Source organism: Lagopus muta, chromosome Z, assembly GCF_023343835.1.
Source record: "Lagopus muta isolate bLagMut1 chromosome Z, bLagMut1 primary, whole genome shotgun sequence".
NCBI classification, from domain to species: domain Eukaryota; kingdom Metazoa; phylum Chordata; class Aves; order Galliformes; family Phasianidae; genus Lagopus; species Lagopus muta.
Genome location: NC_064472.1, coordinates 1,864,386 through 1,884,464, shown reverse-complemented (window position 1 = coordinate 1,884,464; position 20,079 = coordinate 1,864,386). Strand labels below are relative to the sequence as shown.

General features: G+C 55.0%; 3 protein-coding genes and 1 long non-coding RNA gene across 4 annotated transcripts in view; 3 read left to right on the top strand and 1 right to left on the bottom strand.

Moving 5' to 3' along the window:
• The window catches only part of CPLX4 (complexin 4), an 8,193-nt gene extending 4,408 nt beyond the window's left edge, over positions 1-3,785 (top strand). The window contains exon 3 of the mRNA XM_048931649.1: positions 3,558-3,785. Coding sequence (XP_048787606.1) covers positions 3,558-3,785 — 228 coding nt within the window. The remainder of the gene's footprint in view (positions 1-3,557) is intronic.
• Positions 1-20,079, top strand: part of LOC125686975 (uncharacterized) — a 149,342-nt gene that overhangs the window by 50,024 nt on the left and 79,239 nt on the right. The gene's annotated exons all lie outside the window — the stretch shown is intronic.
• RAX (retina and anterior neural fold homeobox) lies at positions 8,849-10,426 on the top strand. The gene is given in 3 exon segments (XM_048931655.1): positions 8,849-9,144; positions 9,230-9,460; positions 9,831-10,426. Coding segments are annotated over 3 exon segments (969 nt in total). The 5' UTR covers positions 8,849-8,859; the 3' UTR covers positions 10,284-10,426.
• Positions 15,328-19,923, bottom strand: LOC125686969 (gastrin releasing peptide). Its single transcript, XM_048931648.1, has 3 exons — positions 19,638-19,923; positions 18,883-19,133; positions 15,328-15,536 (listed from the first exon to the last, which is right to left on the bottom strand). Exons 1-3 carry the CDS (start codon positions 19,786-19,788, stop codon positions 15,483-15,485), a joined length of 456 nt encoding a protein of 151 aa, XP_048787605.1. The 5' UTR covers positions 19,789-19,923; the 3' UTR covers positions 15,328-15,482.

Sequence of the window (20,079 nt, the reverse complement as noted above, 5' to 3'; positions counted from 1 at the left end):
GATCTTGCACCCATCCAACCTGCCCAAGGACTGCATCTGCAGCACAGCAACTCCTCCCCGTGGCCCCACCACCCCTTTCAAGCCATCAATCTGTACATAAACCCACTGTGTCTTCTCAAACACCATAATTCTGTCACAGTATGGTTACAGCAAGGCACGCCTTCTGCCCCCAGGGATGGGGGTCTGTGCTGACAACTGAACTTTGCATACCTTGGGAAGAGGCTGTGCCATATGCTCCAGGCAGGTGGATCTCTGCCCAAAGCGCTGACGTGGGCAATGCTCCCCCAGTTCTCTGCTGCTGAACAGTTTGTCATTCACTGGTATTTAGAGGGAGTGAGTATTCATATGCCATCAGGTGCTGTTTCAATAGCAAGTGCTGATGAAGACATCTGAAAGGAAAGCACCTCGCCGTGAGCAGAACACGCAGTCGTGTCATCTCAAGCAGCTTTTGCTCTATTGCACTGAGATGGGAATATTGCAAAGCCCCATTTTAATGAATATTGCCTTTAGCTGTGCCACAGGAGATGCATATCAGCCAGGCAGGAAGAGGAACTTATCTCAGGAGTTCTTTAATACATGCAGGCTTCAGGTAAGTACCTGAAAACAAACAAACAAAAAAAAATGCTGAACTTGGAGATTCTTCTTGATTATCTGAATCTTTCCTTAACAGCCCAAAGTGGAACAGCTCTGGATGCACTGCAAGCTTTCATTGCTTCTATTTACAGACTTGATGTAAACATATGATTAGACTCTTTTCTACTTATGCCTGTGTGCCACGCTTGTATTAAGAGCTCTGCTGGATCATTGCTGTAGCAGAACAGACCTGGCCGAGTCTGACTGCATCAGTAGCACGGTCTGGACCAAAGAACATTCCCAGGCTGGGCTCCATCATCTGTGCTGCTGAATGGTCAGAGCGGTGTCTGCCCCAGTTCTGGCCTGGGCAGCCTCCCAAGCAGCTTACAGGGCGGGTTTGGGAGCGAGGACAGGCATTCCCAATGGGCAGCTGGATGGGAGCACCCTGTTTTGTAGGGCGAGAGAGCTCAATAGCATGGCTGTGCCTCACTGCAGGCCAGCTGGCCCTGGGGCAAGAGGCCAGTGCCAGGCGTGTTTAATGGACTAGCAATAGATGTTCTGTTCTGGCAGAGATCCTAAAAGGGTGACTGAAACCTCGCAGAGATGGGTGTATCCTGTACACAGGGCTGTACCCCGGCTTTGGGAGAGGGGCAGTCCTGTCCCACGTGTGTGCTGGCACAGCAGGGAGCTGCGGCCCCAGCTGCACTCTGACCTGCGCTGCTGTGCCAAAGGACAGCGCAGCGGTGCATCAGCAGCACTGCATGCGGAGCGCTTGGAGCTGCACGCTCGCTGCGTGTGCACACTTGTGGTGTTAGACTGACTTTCAGAACATCCTGTGGGAAAACCTCACCTCTCCTTGCAGGAAAACAAACCTTACTTCCACCAGGTTTTAAAAGCCAGACACACGAAAACAAACACGGAATTCAGATGCCTTAATCAGACGCTTAATGCAGTGTTTCATTTTCAGTACTCAAGTGACAGCCAGATCTGGCAAACTTCAGAAGAAAAAGAAGAGGCCATGCAGATTTGGTGGTCTTTTTCATTTGCTGGAGTGCAACCCCTCATTGCTGAAGCTCGCATTAGGGCTGCTGAGGGCCAGGCTGAATGCAGGTGTAATTTCAGTGATTCTGGCAGAACTGTGCTACCTTTGTCCAAATCTGAACACATTCAGCTGGGGTCAGAGATCCTCTGAAACCCCAAACAGCGTTGTGCGTCACATCTCAGGCTTCAGCAGAGCAGGGCTTTGCTGCAGATCTATGCCAAGCAGTACTTGGCACTGCCAACGTGGACTCTGTGTGTTGTGTGGCCATTTTTACACATAATATCTGCTAGCATGCAGTGATGATATCTTCAATAGGTCTCCCTAAGAGAAAGAAAACGAGTGTTGGGCTGTTTAGAGGGAGTGCAATAACACACTCCATATCTTTTTATCTCCCTGTGCTGAGCATTTCAGAGGGGTAACTCGTCCTGTAGCCGGTGCTCGTGGATGGAAAGTGTAAAACATTGCTCCTGCTGTAAAGAACACTTACACTGACTGGGATGTGGTTTCTATCTCCCGCAGACCTGTTGGCAGCACCCTCATCCATTTTAGCCACGTAGTAGAATCCATTACGAAAAAAACCCTCTGTGTTTTTCATATGGGGAGAAATGAGATTTAAGAGCAGCACAGTTGGTGCAGACAGAACACAGTGCAAATAAACGCAACATTAAAATCAGTCCGTGCAGTCAAGCATACCAACCTGCCTTGTCCTTGCAGAGCCCTGAAACTGCCCAGCCATTGCTCACATACATCCTTCCATTCACTCCTACGTTCATTCATTCATACAGACCCCTCACTCTCAAGAACACCTCCTGCTGACAGCATTGCCACTTATTCATATCAGCCCTTTGCTGCTGTCATGCTTCATTTTGGAGACGTAATGAGGCATTAATGCTTATCTTTGATGTGTGAACTGTGTCAAAATATCCTGTTCTTCGGAGCTCTGGATGCGTCGGGAATCCACCAGGAAATGTGAACAGCATCACCATTGTCTAAAACCCACACAGCAGCAGCGACAGGCAGGGAGAGAGCCTAGAGCCTGGAGAAGCGCTCAGACCTCGCTGTCAGAAACCCTACTTGTACCCTTTTTTGTTTTTTAATTTAGATTACTTTCTTTGCAGACCATTTCTGGTCCTCTTCTGCATGCCTAGCTGCTCAGACCGCAGCTCACCACCTGAAATGCCCTCTGTTTCAACGTGCAGTTGGATCATTGCCTTCTGCTTATTTCTTCCCAGTAGAAAGTGTATGAAATGCAAGAGTAAGAGCAGCCTTTCAGGATGAAACTCCAAAACAGGAACAGAAAACAGATTTCAAAACTAGCGTGACTTGAATGACGCTGGAATATAGAACGAAGTGCTGTGGTTGTGCTTGTGGGTCTGTGGTAGACCCCATCACCGTGATTGTTTTTGCAGATCTCTTTGCACAGATATGTACAAAGCACCCAACTTGTCTGATTTACTTTGATTTGCTACCAGTTCTGTGACCCGTGGGCAATAGGCCAACATCACACAGCAGTGGTGGATGATTCCGTTCTGGAGCAGAACCTGTTTGTGATTACAACATATTTCCATGCAAATATCCGTACAGTGAACTCAACTTGTTGACCCGCTCTCAAACACCAAAGGGTACAGGAACCAAGGGAGGCTCGGGTCGGACATTAGGAGAAATTTCTTCTTTGAAAGAGTGGTCAGGCACTGGAACAGGCTGCCCAGGGAGGTGGTGGGGTCACCATCCCTGGAGGTGCTCAAGGAACGTTCAGACGTTGTAGAGAGGGACATGGTTTAGTGGGAAATATTGGTGGTAGGTGGATGGTTGGACTGGGTGACCTTGGAGGTCTTTTCCAACCTTGGTGATCGGTTCTGTGAAAACAAACAAACCAAAGGAGACTCGCTGTTAGGTCCCGAAATCCCATAGAGCACTGCTTTTGTTTTCTGTCCTTTGTCAGAGCGAACTGGATGAGAACCAAATACAGATGGCTGGAGATGACGTGGGGTTGCCAGAAGACCTCCAGAAAATGGTGGCAGAGGATCAGATAGAGGAAGAGGACAAGGACTCTATCCTGGGACAGTTGCAGAACATTCAGAACATGGACATGGACGCGATCAAGGAAAAGGCACAGGCCACCTTCACCGAAATCAAACAGGCTGCTGAGCAGAAATGTTCTGTGATGTAGGGGAGACCCCAGGGCTGTCAGTGCAACCCCACCTCACAGGGCTGAGGGGGAGGGAGGGCAGAGGGGTACACCCAGCCCCATGGCAACACACGTCAATATGAGAGAGAGACAGAGACCAAAACCTCCAGGGGGGTATATTTAGGTGCTGTAGTTGCTTAGTGTAAAGGCAGAAATGATTCTATTTATTTATTTATTTTTTAAAATATAACATTTTTCCTCAAGGAAAAGATGGCTTTAAAAAAAAAAAAAAAATGGGGAAAAAAGCAAATGCTGGGGGAAAAGCGTGCCTTTCCAAAGTGTTCAGAATGCTACTAAATGTGTCATTGTCAATTACAGCTGTGCTTCCACTGCATGACCTATAGGTAATCACTCCTTTAATACTGCCCTCAGAAATACACGTATGTAATGAAAACACCTCATTTCAAACATTTTAAAGCAAAGCCAATATTCAAATGTTGAACATTTTGCAAGAATTCTTTTAAAAATACATTGGTTCTGGTCGCAGATGTTGTAAACATACAGGCAAAAAGTGAAGCATAAGATGCTGCCTTCCACCTGGGACAATCATGTCACTGTGTGTGGATGTGATGGGGACCTGCAGGACGCTCATAGCAATGAGATATTATGCACAATATCCCACACGGGAGCTACACTGCCCTCTCACGTGGCTGATACATGTAATAGCACTCATACAGGGCCCTGATATTACGTAAAATGAAGCACTTTGTAAATTCTTCAAGAGTGGTTTGTGAATTAAATACGCAAATGGGGATATGTAGCACCTTCCTACAGGTCTGTAAGTCTCTTCTCTCTCAGCCTCCACCCAGTCAAATAAAAATATTCATTCAAAATGAATAAGTGCACTAAATATGGTTTGTCTCCTTCCTCTCTCCTCCTCTCTCCTCCTCTCTCCTCCTCTCTTCTCCTCCTCTCTTCTCCTCTCTTCTCCTCCTCTCCCTCTCCTCTCTTCTCCTCTCTTCTCCTCTCTTCTCCTCTCTTCTCCTCCTCTCTTCTCCTCCTCTCTTCTCCTCCCCTCCCCTCCCCTCCCCTCCCCTCTCCTCTCCTCCTCTCCTCTCCTCTCCTCTCCTCTCCTCTCCTCTCCTCTCCTCTCCTCTCCTCTCCTCTCCTCTCCTCTCCTCTCCTCTCCTCTCCTCTCCTCTCCTCTCCTCTCCTCTCCTCTCCTCTCCTCTCCTCTCTCCTCTCCTCTCCTCTCCTCTCCTCTCCTCTCCTCTCCTCTCCTCTCCTCTCCTCTCCCCTCCCCCTTGCAGCCCAGCTCCATTGGCCTCTGATTAGCAAGGATCCATCCACCTCCCTCTGCATCTGTATAAAGTTATTAAGTGTTTCTGTGCTGTTTCTGCTGCTTTTCAGGCTGAGTTATCCTATCCATAAAACGCCGCGGTAAACAGGCCTAAGACTTTTGACCTTTGAATTAAAATGTGCCTGGGACATCCTGAAAATCTTATTGAAAGCATCTGGTGGTTTAAAGGAGCTAATTAAGTTCGTAAGCACATACAGGATCAGCGTTTTTGTGGTTTAAAGGGTCAGAGAAGAAAGTACAGTCAGAAACACCAAACGAGTGATTAACGAGATTCCAAAATGCGGTCCGGGTCAGCGGGGCTGGAGGCGGCTGGGGGATGGGATGGGTGGATGAGAGCCCCCTGCCCACAGTGAGGGACGCTGCCTGGCCCGGCACTGGGCACAGCTGAGCTGATCTGCTGCTGGCAGGGCCCACAGTGCCTTAGGCACCATTTTTAGAGCCAGAGACATAAAAAGCTTCAGCCAGGCATGGCAGGGTCAGGTCACACGAGGTGCTGGATGGCATCCTGGCTGTAGCGTCCCTGGGTGGTGGGAGCTTACAGCATGTGGTCACCGAAACCTCAAAACCAGCACTGCCAGGTGCTACTAACCCTAACCCAAAACCAGTGCAATGCAATGCAATCCTAACCCTAACACAAATGCAATGCAATGCAATGCAATGAAATGAGATACAGTGCGATTCAGTGCAATGCAGCGCAGTGCAACCATAACCCTAACACCACCAGTGACCTGCAGGCAGCAGCAGCTAGCTTGGGGGTGAAGCCAGAGCACCCCAGCAACGGCAGGGCCAGCAGCATGCCCACCTCCTGCAGCCCTCAGCAACCAGTATGGAACTCGGGGCACAGAGTCCCCCGAGCTGGGCAGAGCCATCAGCTGCAGCAGTACAGCATTTCCCCAGGGGAGGCATTCACAGAGCTCAGCACTGAGCCGTGCAGAGCCCTGGGGGTCAGACAGTGGGGCAGCAAAGCAGACAGGCAGCACACTGACTGCTCCAACTCAATGTATACGAATACACCACCACGTTTATGCATGCCTCAACCCCATGCATATAAACACCTGAAGGGATGACGCGATGAAGGCGCAGGCAGGTCTTTGCAGTGTTGCCCAGTGCACTGGGCACAGCCTGGAGCTCAGCAGCAGCCCTTGCCCCCAGCAGCACTGGGCAGTGCTGGAGCTGCGCTGGGACTGGGAGCTGGGGGCTGCTCCATGGGGACCTGCAAAGCCCCCAGCACGGGGCTGGGCACAGTGCTGGGGCAGTGAGAAACGGAGGGACAGAGGGCTTTGCCCATCCCAACCAGTTAATGGGTCTCTGATTCCAATTCTAAGGGTAATAAAAGGCCTTTCTCCAAATCCTGACATAGAAAACTTTCTCTCCTGACAGGCAGGCACTGCACGTCTGTGTTCTGTGCACATGTGTGCACAAACTCACATGTATGCATGCGCGCGCAGCTGTGTGCATGTGTGCACATGTGTGCATGCCTGTCTGTGTGTGTGTGTGTGCAGAGGAGCAGATTAAAGGCATTAGGTCACATGGGAGCTACTGCTGGTCGGGCCCTACCTGGGATTTGTGTTCTTACAGTTAATAGGATCGCTAGAGCTCAAGGCCGTCATCCCATCAAGATAAATGTCTCTGGTGCCCACTTTTAAGCAATCCGAATTCAATTAGGCTAATTGGAAAACAAGTAAAGAAGGATTGCATTAATATAGCCTTACAGCATGAACCTCCACTCCCCTGCTCCGGAGGGGCACATCAGCAAGGTGAGCCCAACGCCTGAGCTCATTGGGTAACACAGAGCAATCAGCAAACAGGGCACAGGCTCCTGATAACGAACACTCCCCTTTTCACCTTGCTCCCACCTTCCTCTCCACGATTTGCTGCGCTGTCCATCGCTCAGGGCAGTGATCCTTGCTGCACGTCACCGGTGTGCAGAGCGACGGACCCACCTGCAGGCTGATCTCATTACTCCCATTCAACAGAAAGAAAAGACCACAGGAAAGGAAGCAAAACCCACGACATTTTATGCGCTGGTTTCGTGGCTTGAAGCTCCACGCCATACGCTTCTCTCAAAAGCATCAACAGGAGCAAAATCATTCCCGTTTCAGATTTCATTCTGCATCCGCAGGAAGGAGGTATAGGGGGCAGGTATGGGGATACATACACCTCTTTGGGAGAGGAAGTATTTTGCTGCATGTCACGTTATGATTAACAGCAAAAAATGGTCTTGTTCCTGCGTCTGCCATCTTTGACAGGTGCTCAAGAGGAAGCAATTGCACCAGGACCCAGTTCCCTTCATGGGGACTTTACTGCCAGCCCAGAGTCTGCAGCAGGGCTATGCAGCTTCACCTCACCTTGCTGTCTGTCTCCTTTCCCACTAAGACAGGCAAAAAAAAAACACAACTCCCGAGCATGCCCAGATCTTCTGGAGAGCCAGACATGTTTTGCGCTGCTTGTGAGTGTTGTAAAAACCCAGCTCCGAATTACAAGAAATTAGGGACATTGCACAGTTCATTCATCTTCATTAATAGAGTTCTTGGGAAATACACATGTAGATTAAAGGAACACAATGGCCCCTGGCTGATTGCTTTGAGTACCCTCCAATGCCCCTCCAATGGTATTGACTTGCTTTTTATATTGCGCACAAAAGCCACACTAACCTTTTCTTGCTTCTTCTGTTGGCCTCTTCCCTCCTTGCCAATGGATGGCTGAGCTGTTTCTGTACACCTCCCCCCCTTCCCCATCTCTTCCAAGCAGCAGTTGGTGACGGACAACCTCACCTGCAACTCCTAGGAGAAGCTGAGCAGTCCTGGAAGGAATAAACTCTGGGACATCAGGCCCATAAACCTTACAAAGGTGTGGGCAAGGGCAGAAGGAAACGCTGTGAACTGGGAGCAGGACACAGACCTGAAGGGACAGCCCTGCCCTCTTAACCCCCAGTCCCACGTCCTCTGCAGGGTACGGGGATGCGGAACCAGCTCCTCTCCTATCGGAAGCAATACCAGCAACTTGGAAACTGCTCCCATAAATGTTCTCTCGAGCCTTCCTCAGGAAGAGAGCTGAAAGGTTGAGGGCAGCTCCTCCAGAGCCCATTTTCACTCAGTCTGTAAACACGATTTCGAAGGCAGTCAGACTCAGAGGGAGCACCCCGACAGCAGCAGCTTTTTCCCCGCAGTGCGTTTTATTCTGTGCGCTTAACCACCGGGCAGTGCCACGGCAAAACCGCCCCGAGGGCCGACGTGCCTTTCGAACTCACAGGACAGGCGCAGGCTGCGGCTCGGAGCCGACTGCCCACCGGCCCCTGACCCAGACAGCCCGGTGCTCCCGTTCCAGCGCAGCCCCGTCGCGGAGCGCCCTTCCCGGGCCGGTTCTCGCCGTCTGCCGTACCACGACGGTTTCCGACGACGCTCGGCCGCCTCTGGGTCCGCAGCCGCGGGTCGCGTTCGGCTGCCCTGCCGCGGCCAGCCCCCATCGGCAGCCGGGGGCCGCCCCGCCCCGCGGGCCCCGAATGGCATCGCCCGGGGCCGCCCGGAGCCGGCGGGGCGTGGCGGCAGGGTAGGGGGGGGGGGGGGCGGCGGGTTCCGCCGGCGGGGCTCTGGGGATGCCCTGCCTCCCCCCGCCGGGCCGGAGCGGCGCGGGGGCCTCGCCTTCCCCGTCGCCCACCGCCCCTCGGCACTCCTCCCCCCGCCCCGAGGAGGGCAGCCCGCCGCGCCGCGCAGTGCCGTGCCAGTGCCGCCCGCGCCGCCCCGGGCCGGCCGCCCCATGCACCCTCCCGGCTCCCCGCTCGCCATGGCCGAAGGCGCTTTCTCTCTGTCGGCTCCGGCGGCGCGCAGCCCCGGGGGGAACCCGTCGAGGCTGCACAGCATCGAGGCCATCCTGGGGTTCACCAAGGATGACGGCCTCCTGAGCCCCTTCCAGCCCGACGGCGGCGCCGGCAGCGCCAAAGAAGCGGCGGACAAGAGGGGACCGCGGCACTGCCTCCCGAAGGGACCCGCGGAGCCGCCGCCGGCCGAGCACCCAGGGCCGCTTCCAAGGTGAGCGCGGCGGGCGGCGGACGCGTGTCCCACGCCCCGGGGGAGGGCCCGGAGGCGGCCGCCCCCGCCGCTCACCCGTCTGTCTCTCCCCCGCAGAGCCGTACTGCCCGGGCAGCGCCAGCCCCGAGCTGCCCGGCGGCGGCGGCGGAGGCGACGGGAAACCGTCGGACGAGGAGCAGCCCAAAAAGAAGCACCGGCGGAACCGCACCACTTTCACCACGTACCAGCTCCACGAGCTGGAGCGCGCCTTCGAGAAGTCGCACTACCCCGACGTGTACAGCCGCGAGGAGCTGGCCATGAAGGTCAACCTGCCCGAGGTCCGCGTGCAGGTAACGCCCGCGCTTCGGCTGCCGGCGGTCCCGCACGGTTCGGCTCGGCTCGGCTCGACCCCGCGTTCTGTCCCCCGGAAGCCCCGGCCCGGCGCTGCGCACTCGCGGCGGCGGCTGTCGATGCCGCTGTCCCGGCTGTCCCCCGGCCGGGATAAACCGCGGAGACCCGCCGGGCCGCTTTCCGTCTGGGCGGCCTCGGTTGAGGGCTCCCAGGCACGGCGGCCGCCGTTTCTCCCCCCGTGTCCCTACCGGGCGCTGCGTGCCGGTACGGCGGACGGCCGGGGAAGGCAGGACGGCTCCGCCGCGGGGCTGGCACTGCTGTGCGGTCACCGATGCCGCGCCGCTCCGAATAACGCGGCTGTGCTTGCAGGTGTGGTTTCAGAACCGTCGGGCCAAGTGGCGGCGGCAGGAGAAGCTGGAGGTGAGCTCCATGAAGCTGCAGGATTCTCCCATCCTCTCCTTCAGCCGCTCCCCGCAGGCGGCCCCGGTGGGTGCGCTGGGCAGCAGCCTGCCGCTGGAGACGTGGCTCGGTCCGCCCGTGCCCGGCGGCGCGGCCCTGCAGAGCCTGCCCGGCTTCACGGCCCCTCCTCAGGGGCTGCCTGCCAGCTACACACCACCGCCCTTCCTGAACTCTCCGGCCGTGACCCACGCGCTGCAGCCCCTGGGAGCCATGGGGCCGCCGCCGCCCTACCAGTGCGGGGCCGCCTTTGTGGACAAGTTCCCCCTGGACGAAGGGGACCCGCGCAACACCAGCATCGCCGCCTTGCGCATGAAGGCCAAGGAGCACATCCAGTCCATCGGCAAGCCTTGGCAGACCATCTGAGCTCCCTCCCTTTGCTGGGTTGCGGGCTGCTGAGAGCGCCGGTTGCCGGGAGGCCGTGGGACGCCCCCGACCCGCTCCGTTGCCGACATCGTCCGCGTCCCGACTTTGTATTTCGTGGTCCTCTGAACCCCCTGTGCCGTGTGTCCCGCAGAGCTGGGGCTGGGCTGTAGTTTAGGAAAAGCTCTCCCACTCTCCCTCGTTGGCTGGATGCTTTAGGTCGCAATAAAAGCTGCTGTAGAGCGCAAGAGATGCACGGAGTGCCTGGGAGCTGTGACCCGCAGGGTGCGGGAAGGGTCCTCTGCTTTTGTGCCATTCAGTGGCACCGCTGGCTTGCAGGGTGTGTGCACTAAGGGGCTGCCAGGGCTACCAGCCCCTGGGGTCCTCCTGTCCCGCAGTGTGGCCGTGGTGCTCCCTCAGCCGCCACGGAGCTCTGCCAGGGTTGTGGCCCAGTGGTGCTTGCCATCCTTGCACAGTTTTGCAGGGTGGCCTGAGGTCCAGATGTCCTTTGCCACCTCACCCTGTGCTTCTGGCCCACACTGACCCCAGAGAAAAGGACTGACAGATCCTGCAAGCCCTGTGCTCCCCGGTGACTGCACAGGCAAGGGGATGGCTGTGCTGTGGGGCTGAGAGCTGTGGGACTGAGAACTGTGATCTGAACAATGTGGGGCTGAGAGCTGTGGGGCTGAGAGCTGTGGGGCTGAGAGGCTGAGTGCTGCGGGACTGAGAACTGCGGGGCTGAGAACTGCAGGACTGAGAGCTGTGGGCTGAGAGCTGCGGGGCTGAGAGCTGCGGGGCTGAGAGCTGCGGGGCTGAGAACTGCAGGACTGAGAGCTGCGGGGCTGAGAGCTGTGGGACTGAGTGCTATGGGGCTGAGAACTGCGGGGCTGAGTGCTGCAGGGCTGAGAGCTGTGGGGCTGAGAACTGTGGGGCTGAGCTGAGAGGCTGAGAGTTGCGTGGCTGAGAGCTGTGGGGCTGAGTGCTGACGGGCTGAGAACTGCGGGGCTGAGTGCTGCAGGGCTGAGAGCTGTGGGGCTGAGAACTGTGGGGCTGAGCTGAGAGGCTGAGAGTTGCGTGGCTGAGAGCTGTGGGGCTGAGTGCTGACGGGCTGAGAGCTGCGGGGCTGAGAGCAGCGGGGCTGAGAACTGTGGGGCTGAGAACTGAGGCTGAAGGCTGCAGGGCTGAGAGCTGTGGGGCTGAGTGCTGACGGGCTGAGAGCTGCGGGGCTGAGAGCAGCGGGGCTGAAAGCTGTGGGGCTGAGAGCTGCAGGTTCAAGTGCTGCGGGGCTGAGGCTCTGGAGCAAGTGCTGCAAGGCTGAGTGTTTGCAGGGCTGAGCACTGCGCCGTTGAGCTTTGAGGGAGTGAGTGCTGAGGGGCTGAGCGTAGCAGTGCTGTGTCGTGGGCTCGACCTCGGAGGGGTCTGAGAGATGTGAGATCAAGTGCTGCAGGGCTGAGTGCTGTGGGGTGAATGTCTTGGGGTGAAGCGCTGTGGGCTGAGCGCTGTCAGGTCGAGCACTGTGGGGCTGAGTGCTGTGGGGCTGAACGCTGTAGGGCTGAGAGCTGTGGAGCTGAGAACTGTAGGGCTGAGCGCTGTAGGGCTGAGCGTCGTGGGGCTGAGTGCTGTGGGGCCGAGTGCCGTCAGGGTGCAGGGCTGTGATCACCCCCTGCAGCACAGCACCCTTCCTGAGCCACCTCAGCTGTAACTGCAGCATCCCTTTTTTTTCCATTATCTCCGTTACTGCCCGTAATGGGGCTGAGAAGCTGTAATGAAACCGCCCTTCTCCTCCGCTGGGCACGGGGCACTCTGCACACTCTGGAGGTTGTGGCAATTAACATTTCTCATTAGGGAAAGGAGAAGGATGCACAAGCGCCCTTATTGTGTCCCAGGGATGATTCAATGCCGGCCGGGAGGCCTTTCCTTTCACCATTTCCCACTCGTTGTGGCCAGACAAAGGCTGGCTTCTAATTATATTTTCACAATCTGTGCATATCTTTAAGAGCCCTGTCAGGAGCAAGCATGTCAGCTCCGCTCAGCTTCACTTCAGGGAGCTCTTTCACCTCAGACAGCAGTTCCTAAGCATCCCTCCTCAGCCTCCTTCGCAGCAGAGTCCCGTCCCCCCCCCGACCCCCCAAGCCCCTTGGTGTGCACAGAGCGGGTGCAGCTAATCACTGGGATCCCTCTGTTTCGGAAGCTCTTGCTCGTGTGCATCACCTGGATGGAATACCTCCTGCAGCACTTGTTGCTTGCGGTCAGCAAGCAGCACCCCTTGGTCTGGGGGTGCTCCCCGGGTCCGGGGGTGCTCCCTGGGGTCCAGGGATGCTCGCCCACCTTTTGACACCATCCCCCTGCCCGCCTGCATCCCGCTGCCTCCCGCATCCCGCACGGCCGCCAGGAGGACCCGCGGAGTTCTGCTCGGCACGGCGGAGCATTGCGGACTCCCGTTCGCTTCTCTTCAAGCTCTTTATCCAAAACCTGCAGGCGAAAGACGGCGTGCCTCGCCGGGCTGTGGCGACGGGACTCTTCCGCGGACGTACGGAGCAGTTCCTTTGTTACCTGCGGTCCGCCTGAACCCTGCGCCGGATTATCGGCCCCTGTGTGCAGCCGCGTCCTCCGAGGAAAGTGACGGTGTTAGCACTTCAGCCCCCCTGAACGTGGAAAGGTAAATGTTTTCGGAGCCAATAAAGGGCTGAGCACAAACGCACCCGCACCCCGCCTGGTTTTCTGTCTTCCTGCGCTTTCCGACTGTCCCGTTCCATTTAAAATCCCGTTTGTTCCGTTTGTTGTAAATATCTTCTCCTCCTTAATTGGGTGCTGAGTCTAATAATCCTGCCTCGGCTTGTTAACTGTACAATAGCAGTCAGAGTTAATGACCCATTAGTGATTAATTCCTTAACCAGCATCTAATTGCTCACTGTAAAACCTTTTCTTAAAACTGGATTAAATCATCTAGATCCTTAACCACTTCTTTGCTCTGACTGCGCTAAGGCTCTTAGCGCGGCCATTTCTGCCGGAGCTCTTTCTCCTTTTGCTTCAATTCCATCAGCAGGACGGCGCTGCCAGCCCCTGCTGCCGACCCCTGCGGCTACCCAGAGCTCCGAGGAAAAGTCGCACCCATAAAACAGCTGTAAATGGAGCTATGGAAAGATGCAGCCCCTTGTGATGGTGCTGGGTTCAGGCAGGAGGGCGCGCTGGGTGCTGGCTGTGCTGGGGGCACTGTGCTGGGATCCTGTGCCCATTCCATCTATGGGGGAAGGGCAGGCACAGGACCTGGGGACCAAACCCACCTCTGTGTTTGTTTCACCCCCAAAAATAAAGCCTTTTGGGCTATGTGGGAGCTCGTGTCACCTGCCTGCATGTGTGGGGGGGACAGAACCAGAAGCTGGGGAGGATTAGAGTGGGGCTGCTGCCATCCTGACAGCATTGCTGGGCTTTCTGGTAGAACAAACATCGTGCCTTCTCTATTTTGCTAATGTGTGATGTGAATGTTGGCCGACACGTCAGCCCTTTGGCATATGAAGTTCCTGCCATGCTAAGAACTGTGACATAAAGCCCTGAAATGTTTGGTGCTGTGTAGAAAAGAGGTTAAAATGATCAGGTCAGGGCAGTTAGGGGAGAGCAGTGATGGGCAGCAGGGATTTGGATGGCCTTAGGAGGAGGCAGAGCTGCAGCTCGGGCTGCTGGTATGGGAGGGAGAACAGGGAGCACAGAGGATGCAGCACGGCCTGCATGGTGTGCAGCCCCAGATCTTCGGGGCCTTGTGGTCCTGTAGCCACACAGCTGCCGGCTTTTTTCCCTCTCTGTCACATCACACCAGTGCCACCCTACAGGCAGAGAAACTGAGTGCACCCACAGCAGTTTGTGGATGACACCAAGCTTTTGGTGCATTTGGCAGGCCCAAGGGTGACAGGATGCCATCCAGAGAGACCTGGACAGGCTTGAGCAGTGCCTGTGAGAGGTTCTACAAAGCCAAATGCAAGGAGTGCACCTGGGCTGTGGCAACCTGCACCATCAGTACAAGCTGGGGGATGTAAGGATGGAGCACAGCCCTGCTGAAAAAGGACACAAGGCGGCTGCTGGATGACAGCTGGGTACGAGAGCCAGCAGTGTCACCTCACAGCCCAGAAAGCCAACTGTTGTCCCAGGCTGCATCTGCAGCAGCGTGGCCGGCAGGGCGAGGGGGGGGGATGCGCCCCTCTGCTCTGAGCTGTGAGACCTCACCTGGAGTGCCGTGTCCAGATGGGGGAGTGCTCAGCACAGGAGAGACGTGGGCCTGACAGAGCGCATCCAGAGGAGGGCTGCAGAAGTGGTGCCCAGGGATGGAACACCTCCCCTGTGAGGACAGGCTGAGAGCAGGGAGAAGAGAAGGCTCCAGGGAGACCTGGGAGCAGCCTGTGGAGTGTCTAAAAGGGAGCTGCAGGAAAGAAGGGGACAGACACTTCAGCAGGGTCTGTGGTGATAGAACAAGGGGGAAATGGCTTCAAGCTTAAAGAGTGGAGATTTAGGTAGAAAAAGTCGTTCACATTGAGGGCGGTGAGGAACCTGAGTGCCCAGAAAGGTGGTGGTGCCCCATCCCAAGGTCATGCTGGATGGGGCACTGAGCACCTGATGGAGCTGTGGGTGCTCTGCTGCACTGCAGGCAGTGGGACCTGCTGGTCCCTTCCAACTGTTAGGAACCAATGATCCTAAATTGGGGGAAGAGAATCCCATCCTCCAGGAGGGAAAAACTGAAGGAGGAGGGCGGGAAGGACTAACCAGCTGGGAAAGGACTGGGAAAACAGGCGGACTCCCCGCATCGCCCCGCGCCTCCCACCGCACCGCCCCGGATCCGCGGTGCTGCGGCGCCCCCTGGCGGCCGCGTCGGGCACAGCGGGAGAGGAGCCGCTCCATCAGCGCCATCCGCTGCAGCGCCGGGACGCCGCGCGGTGTCCGACCGGAGCGGGCGGGTGTAATTCGTTGTAAGACCCTTCCGTGAGCATTGCGGCTGTCACAGCCGCTCGAGAGAGAAAGGGCAGCGTCGGAAATGAAGTAGGGAGCGTGGTCTTTGCCGAAACATACAAGAATACGTGTATTTAGGTGTCTTACACAACGGAAATCTTGTTTACAGAAAGGAAACCTTGCTGATTATCTGATTACAATCAAGTGGTTGTGAAACATAGTCTCTTATGGAAAGTGTTCCAATTCTTCGGGTTTAGAGACTTCCTTTCAGCTCGGAGCGCTCTCCTTCATGTTCACAACTTGAAGCAGATTCTCCATCATCTGATAAAAAGAGAAAAGATGGCATTTACAGAGCAGGCCTGGCAGAAGTCACTCTCTAAGCTCATCAGCCTCATACACAGCTTCCTCGTGTGCTCACATAACAAACACAAAAAGACATCCTTTGTCTTGATCAGCTTAATGGCCAATCAGCAAAGTAAGAGGAAAGTCATTTCCCAGAGCATTCTGTCTGCCATCTCGGTTGATATAATGCCTCATTACTGCTAAAAAGCCGAGACACAGGAACAGTTTAGAGCTTATTTTCCGACTTACACCAAGGCCAGCTTGCAGGACAGATTTCCTTTCCGATCTTTAAACACTTCAACTGCAATTTATCCATGGAATAAAGAGCAGCAAAGTCTTCCTTCAGCCCACAGCTGCCTTAAGACAGAAGGATGGAACTCAGGCACTCCACCCGCCGCTGAATTCCCAGCACTGTGATGCTCAGTTCTCTCCCATTTTGACTGTCTGTTTTGATACTCATCACAATGTGTTCTGGTCTTTCTGAATTTTATAATAATAATAATTATTATTATTATTATTGTTGTTGTTGTTGTTGAGAACTGAATGGCACAGCATGAGCACTGATGGTGGATAATGCTCAGAACAAATCAGAGCTTGCACCCAAGGCTCTGAGCCGAGTTACTTGAAGGGCAGACCTGAATTTACTGCTGCAGCTTTTGACTTCAGGGTCAGTAACTCCCAATCTATGATTTTAAATTCAAAAACTGCACTGAAATTTGACAGGCTCCATGGAACAGAGCCCTTCCCAGCAGTGCCTGCCTTCAATGATGCTCGGTGGAGAGACACAGCAGATCCCCGTGCTCAGCACCACTCCCTGCCTGCAGCTCCCTGGTCACTCTTTGGTCCCAGGGCAGGTAATGCATCGCTGCACAGCACACAAATCACTCTTGCTCACACTTCAGTACCTCCACCCAAAGGGCATTTTCACAGCGAACCAATTCCGAACACGGGATCTGCTGCCTCTCACAGTCAGTTTCTTTTTCAAACACACTGTGGCTGGAAAAGCACAACGGCACCGAGGGCCAACTGCAAACATCCCATAGCCACTGCCCCATCACCATTTGCTCAGCCACCTGATGCCCAGCCACCGTCCCCATGCACAGGCAACTCCACTGAGCATGAACAGGAAGCGTGTGGGCCAAGTGCAAGATGGAAGCCCTCATACCCAGAGGGTATACAAAATATGTGCGTTTAGGTATCAACACTACATCCACAGAACAGAAATACAGAGGTCATGTCAGCTCTCATGTCGCCGTGTACACGTGAGGCTGAATTTCCTCCCATGCACCAGAATTTGCCCCTGCAAATAAACACTGCCTCGTCAGGAAAGAAAAATAACAGCAATCGTTATTTAAACATTTGGGAAAGGATCACAAGTTCACCAAGCCTGGAAAAGACGTGTGAGACCATCCAGTCCAACACCCACCTCCTGCCAGCATTTCCCACTACAGCGCATCCCCCAGGACAGCATCTGAGCGCAGAGCCCTCCTGCATCAAAGCGCATCGCTTTTGGTCTTCAGACCTCCTGCACCCGGAAGGCAGACCTCAGCAGAAGGTCTGGGTTGAGTTGTTGGGTGCTGGGGTTTTGCTTTTGGAGCCTGGTGGAAGAACAGTGCGTTCTGTCCTCTCCAGGCTGCATGCAATCGGCTGTTTGCGTCCAGCAAGAGGAGAGCAGGAGGTAGGCGCCCCCTTTTATGGTGCAGGGGAGACACAAAGCAACTTTGCACACTGGAAATGAAAGGTTCTGTGGCAAAACGAGGCTCTGCTGATGTCATGTATCACGGTTGCATAGGAGATGTGATTTATTCTGCCACTCGTTTGATAATTCTGGAGATTTAAGGCAATGTTATTCCACGTATTTGTTATTACCCCATTATTTATTCCATAAATACGTTCAATGTCTGACCCCCCCCCCCCCCCCCCCCAAAAAAAAAAAAAGTGGATATTAATTTAGAGCAAAAGCACACAGATGTGAATAGAATTCAATAAGGGCAACATCTGGCCATTCAAATACGATTTATTACCAAATGCTTTTAGAAGTAAAAATATTTCCCTCTCCATATAACATAATGGAGTTTGTCTAACTGGATTACAGAGCTGCACGCTGCAGAACTGAGGAGGAGACAAATAGCTTTCCCTTTATAGACCATATCAATCACAGTTATTTTAAACATCGCTGTCATAAAGCCACAGCCAGAAACAAACACACGGGCAGCACTCACATCAGTGCTCTAAGAGACTTAAATCACAGCTTAATTGAATGAGTAAATCCTTATTCAAGTCAGCAGCAATGATTTCACTGCACTGGGAATTCAGGAGGGAGAGCAGGGCAGAGTTACCTCAGGAATACGCACTGGTGGAGAAGATGGGAAGAAAAACCCTTCTCATCAGTGCCTCTAAAAGCATGTGTCACTCTTTCTATACCGTATCAATGCTGCCCAAAAAGAGATGTGCAGCTCCATCACCACCCTGGAACCTGGTGCTTTGCAGAGAAAGGAGTCGTACAGAGAAAGGAGTTCTGCAGTGCACACAGCAAGCCTTCTTTCGGACCTCGATTACCTTCTGTTAAACATCCTCCCAAGTACATTTCACAGGGTTTCCCAAAGGAATGGGGGTGAATCTGTACCAAAGCCACACCTCATGAACTGGCGCTCATAGGTACCATCGCTTAAGGGAAGGAGAGGTTGGATTAAGGATGGCACGTGTTAAAGCTCGCCTGCAGGCAGAGATTGATTCCGTGGGACCAAACACGACCACAGCAGCGGTCAGCATCATCAGGCAGACACAGTGATGCCTGGGGAAGGGATTTGGGTGTGCTGAAAGCAGAGCTGGGAGCAGCTCAGCTCCAGGATGAGGTGCCTCGCAAGCCAGAGCAGGCAACAGCAGCCAGAACACACAGCCCGTGTGGGGCAGCTTTATACAGGATGTGTAAAGCTCTCTGCCTCCTCCCTGCATGCACACCTGTTTTTCAGCTCGGTTCTGCTGATTTGACACAGAATTTGCTGCTGATGCGGTCATCTCAGCCTGAGGAAGTGCCAGAAAAACCAAGAATGTTGACAACCAGGGGGGGCTGAAAGGGAATCTGGACACTGAAACCTGTGGAACACCTGCTGAATTGTTCATAAATCACGGCGTATGTGACCGACCATTCCTAATCAAGGGTAAAATCCTGCTTCACTGAATGAATGCTGCATTTACTGAATGACTGCTGCGTTAGACACGCTTCTGATAACGATCAGGTCAATGCAGAAGTCAAGAGATGGTATGCCACTTCAAAACAAAAGGTGACTGTAAGGAATGCGCTCACACATTTTGTCTTACTTACATCTTTCCAGCTGCTGCTGTCATCTGTCTCCCAGGAGTTCCTGGCGTGCCAGGGAAGCCCTCCTTTTAAGAAGTGAGCACTTTTATTTTCATTCCCTTCCAGCAGCTGTAGCAAATGTTTGGACATTTCTTCCCGCTGCAGATAGTCATCCAGCTGCTTGATATTTTCAGGTGAGGCTGAAAATGGGATCTTGTTTTCTTCTTCATAGGCATAAGGAAAATCCCCAGTGCTCTTTTTCCCCATTAAGTGCCCTGTAAGAACAAGGACTGTGGCATGAAATTCATCCAAACACGGCTTTAAGGGTTCAAACATCAGCTAGGAGTAGTGATGGTATGGAGGGAGGGGAGGGGAGGGAAAGGGAAAAGAAAGGGGAAAAGGAAAGGGAAGGGGAACGGAAGCAAGATTTTGAAACTGAAGCACGGCAGGGACTGAAGGCGCTGTCAGTGTTACACACAACTGATTTCCTACACGGACAGTGCGGATGTTGCTACAAACCGGAGAGAGATAACCAAGCATTTTGCCGGAAATAGGGAGCAGCACCTGATTAGAATGGTGAAACAAGTTGTGAGTGAAGAAGCTGAAAGTTTAGACTTCCCATGCCTTGATGTCGGATGTAGGAACTCGTCCCGCACAGCCACAGCCCGCCCGGCGCTCCCGGGACGGAGCGGGGAAGGAGACCCGACGGCGGCGGCAGGCGGGCAGCACGGAGCCCCCGGAGCGGCCAGCGGAGCGCGGGGGGCGGCACGGAGACTTACCCACAGCCCAGTGACTGCCGCGGGGGTAGATCTTGGTGAGCGCGGGGGAGCCGCCGGGCTGCAGCGGGGCCGCTCCGCCCTGCGCAGCCAGCAGAGCCAGCAGAGCCAGCAGCGGCAGCGAGCCGGGCCGCCGGGGGCCGCCGCCGCCCATCGTGCCGGTGCCGCTTCCCTGCCCGCGCCGCCGTCGAGCCGCACTCCGCTGCGGGCCGGCCCCAGCCCGGCTTCGCGCTCCGGCTCTGGCTGCGGCTGGGCCGAGGGCGCTGCTGACACGCCGCCGCTGACGACCCCCATTTATACGAACCCGGGACCGGAGCTCCAGCGCCTGACGCCTCCTCACGGGGCCGGGGCTGCGGCCGCCCCCGGCCCCCCGTGCCTCCATCCTGCCTCCGGCGGGGGCGGGTGATGCCGCGTGCAGCCGGACCCCCCCGCCTTCCTCCCCGCC

Excerpts from the sequence above, each read along its gene's own strand:
- LOC125686969 (XM_048931648.1), bottom strand. The coding sequence starts at position 19,788 with ATGGGCGGCGGCGGCCCCCGGCGGCCCGGCTCGCTGCCGCTGCTGGCT. Across the intron at positions 19,134-19,637 it reads CGGCAGTCACTGGGCTGTGG|GGCACTTAATGGGGAAAAAG; the intron begins GTAAGTCTCCGT and ends TTGTTCTTACAG. Across the intron at positions 15,537-18,882 it reads ACAGCAGCAGCTGGAAAGAT|ATGATGGAGAATCTGCTTCA; the intron begins GTAAGTAAGACA and ends TCTTTTTATCAG.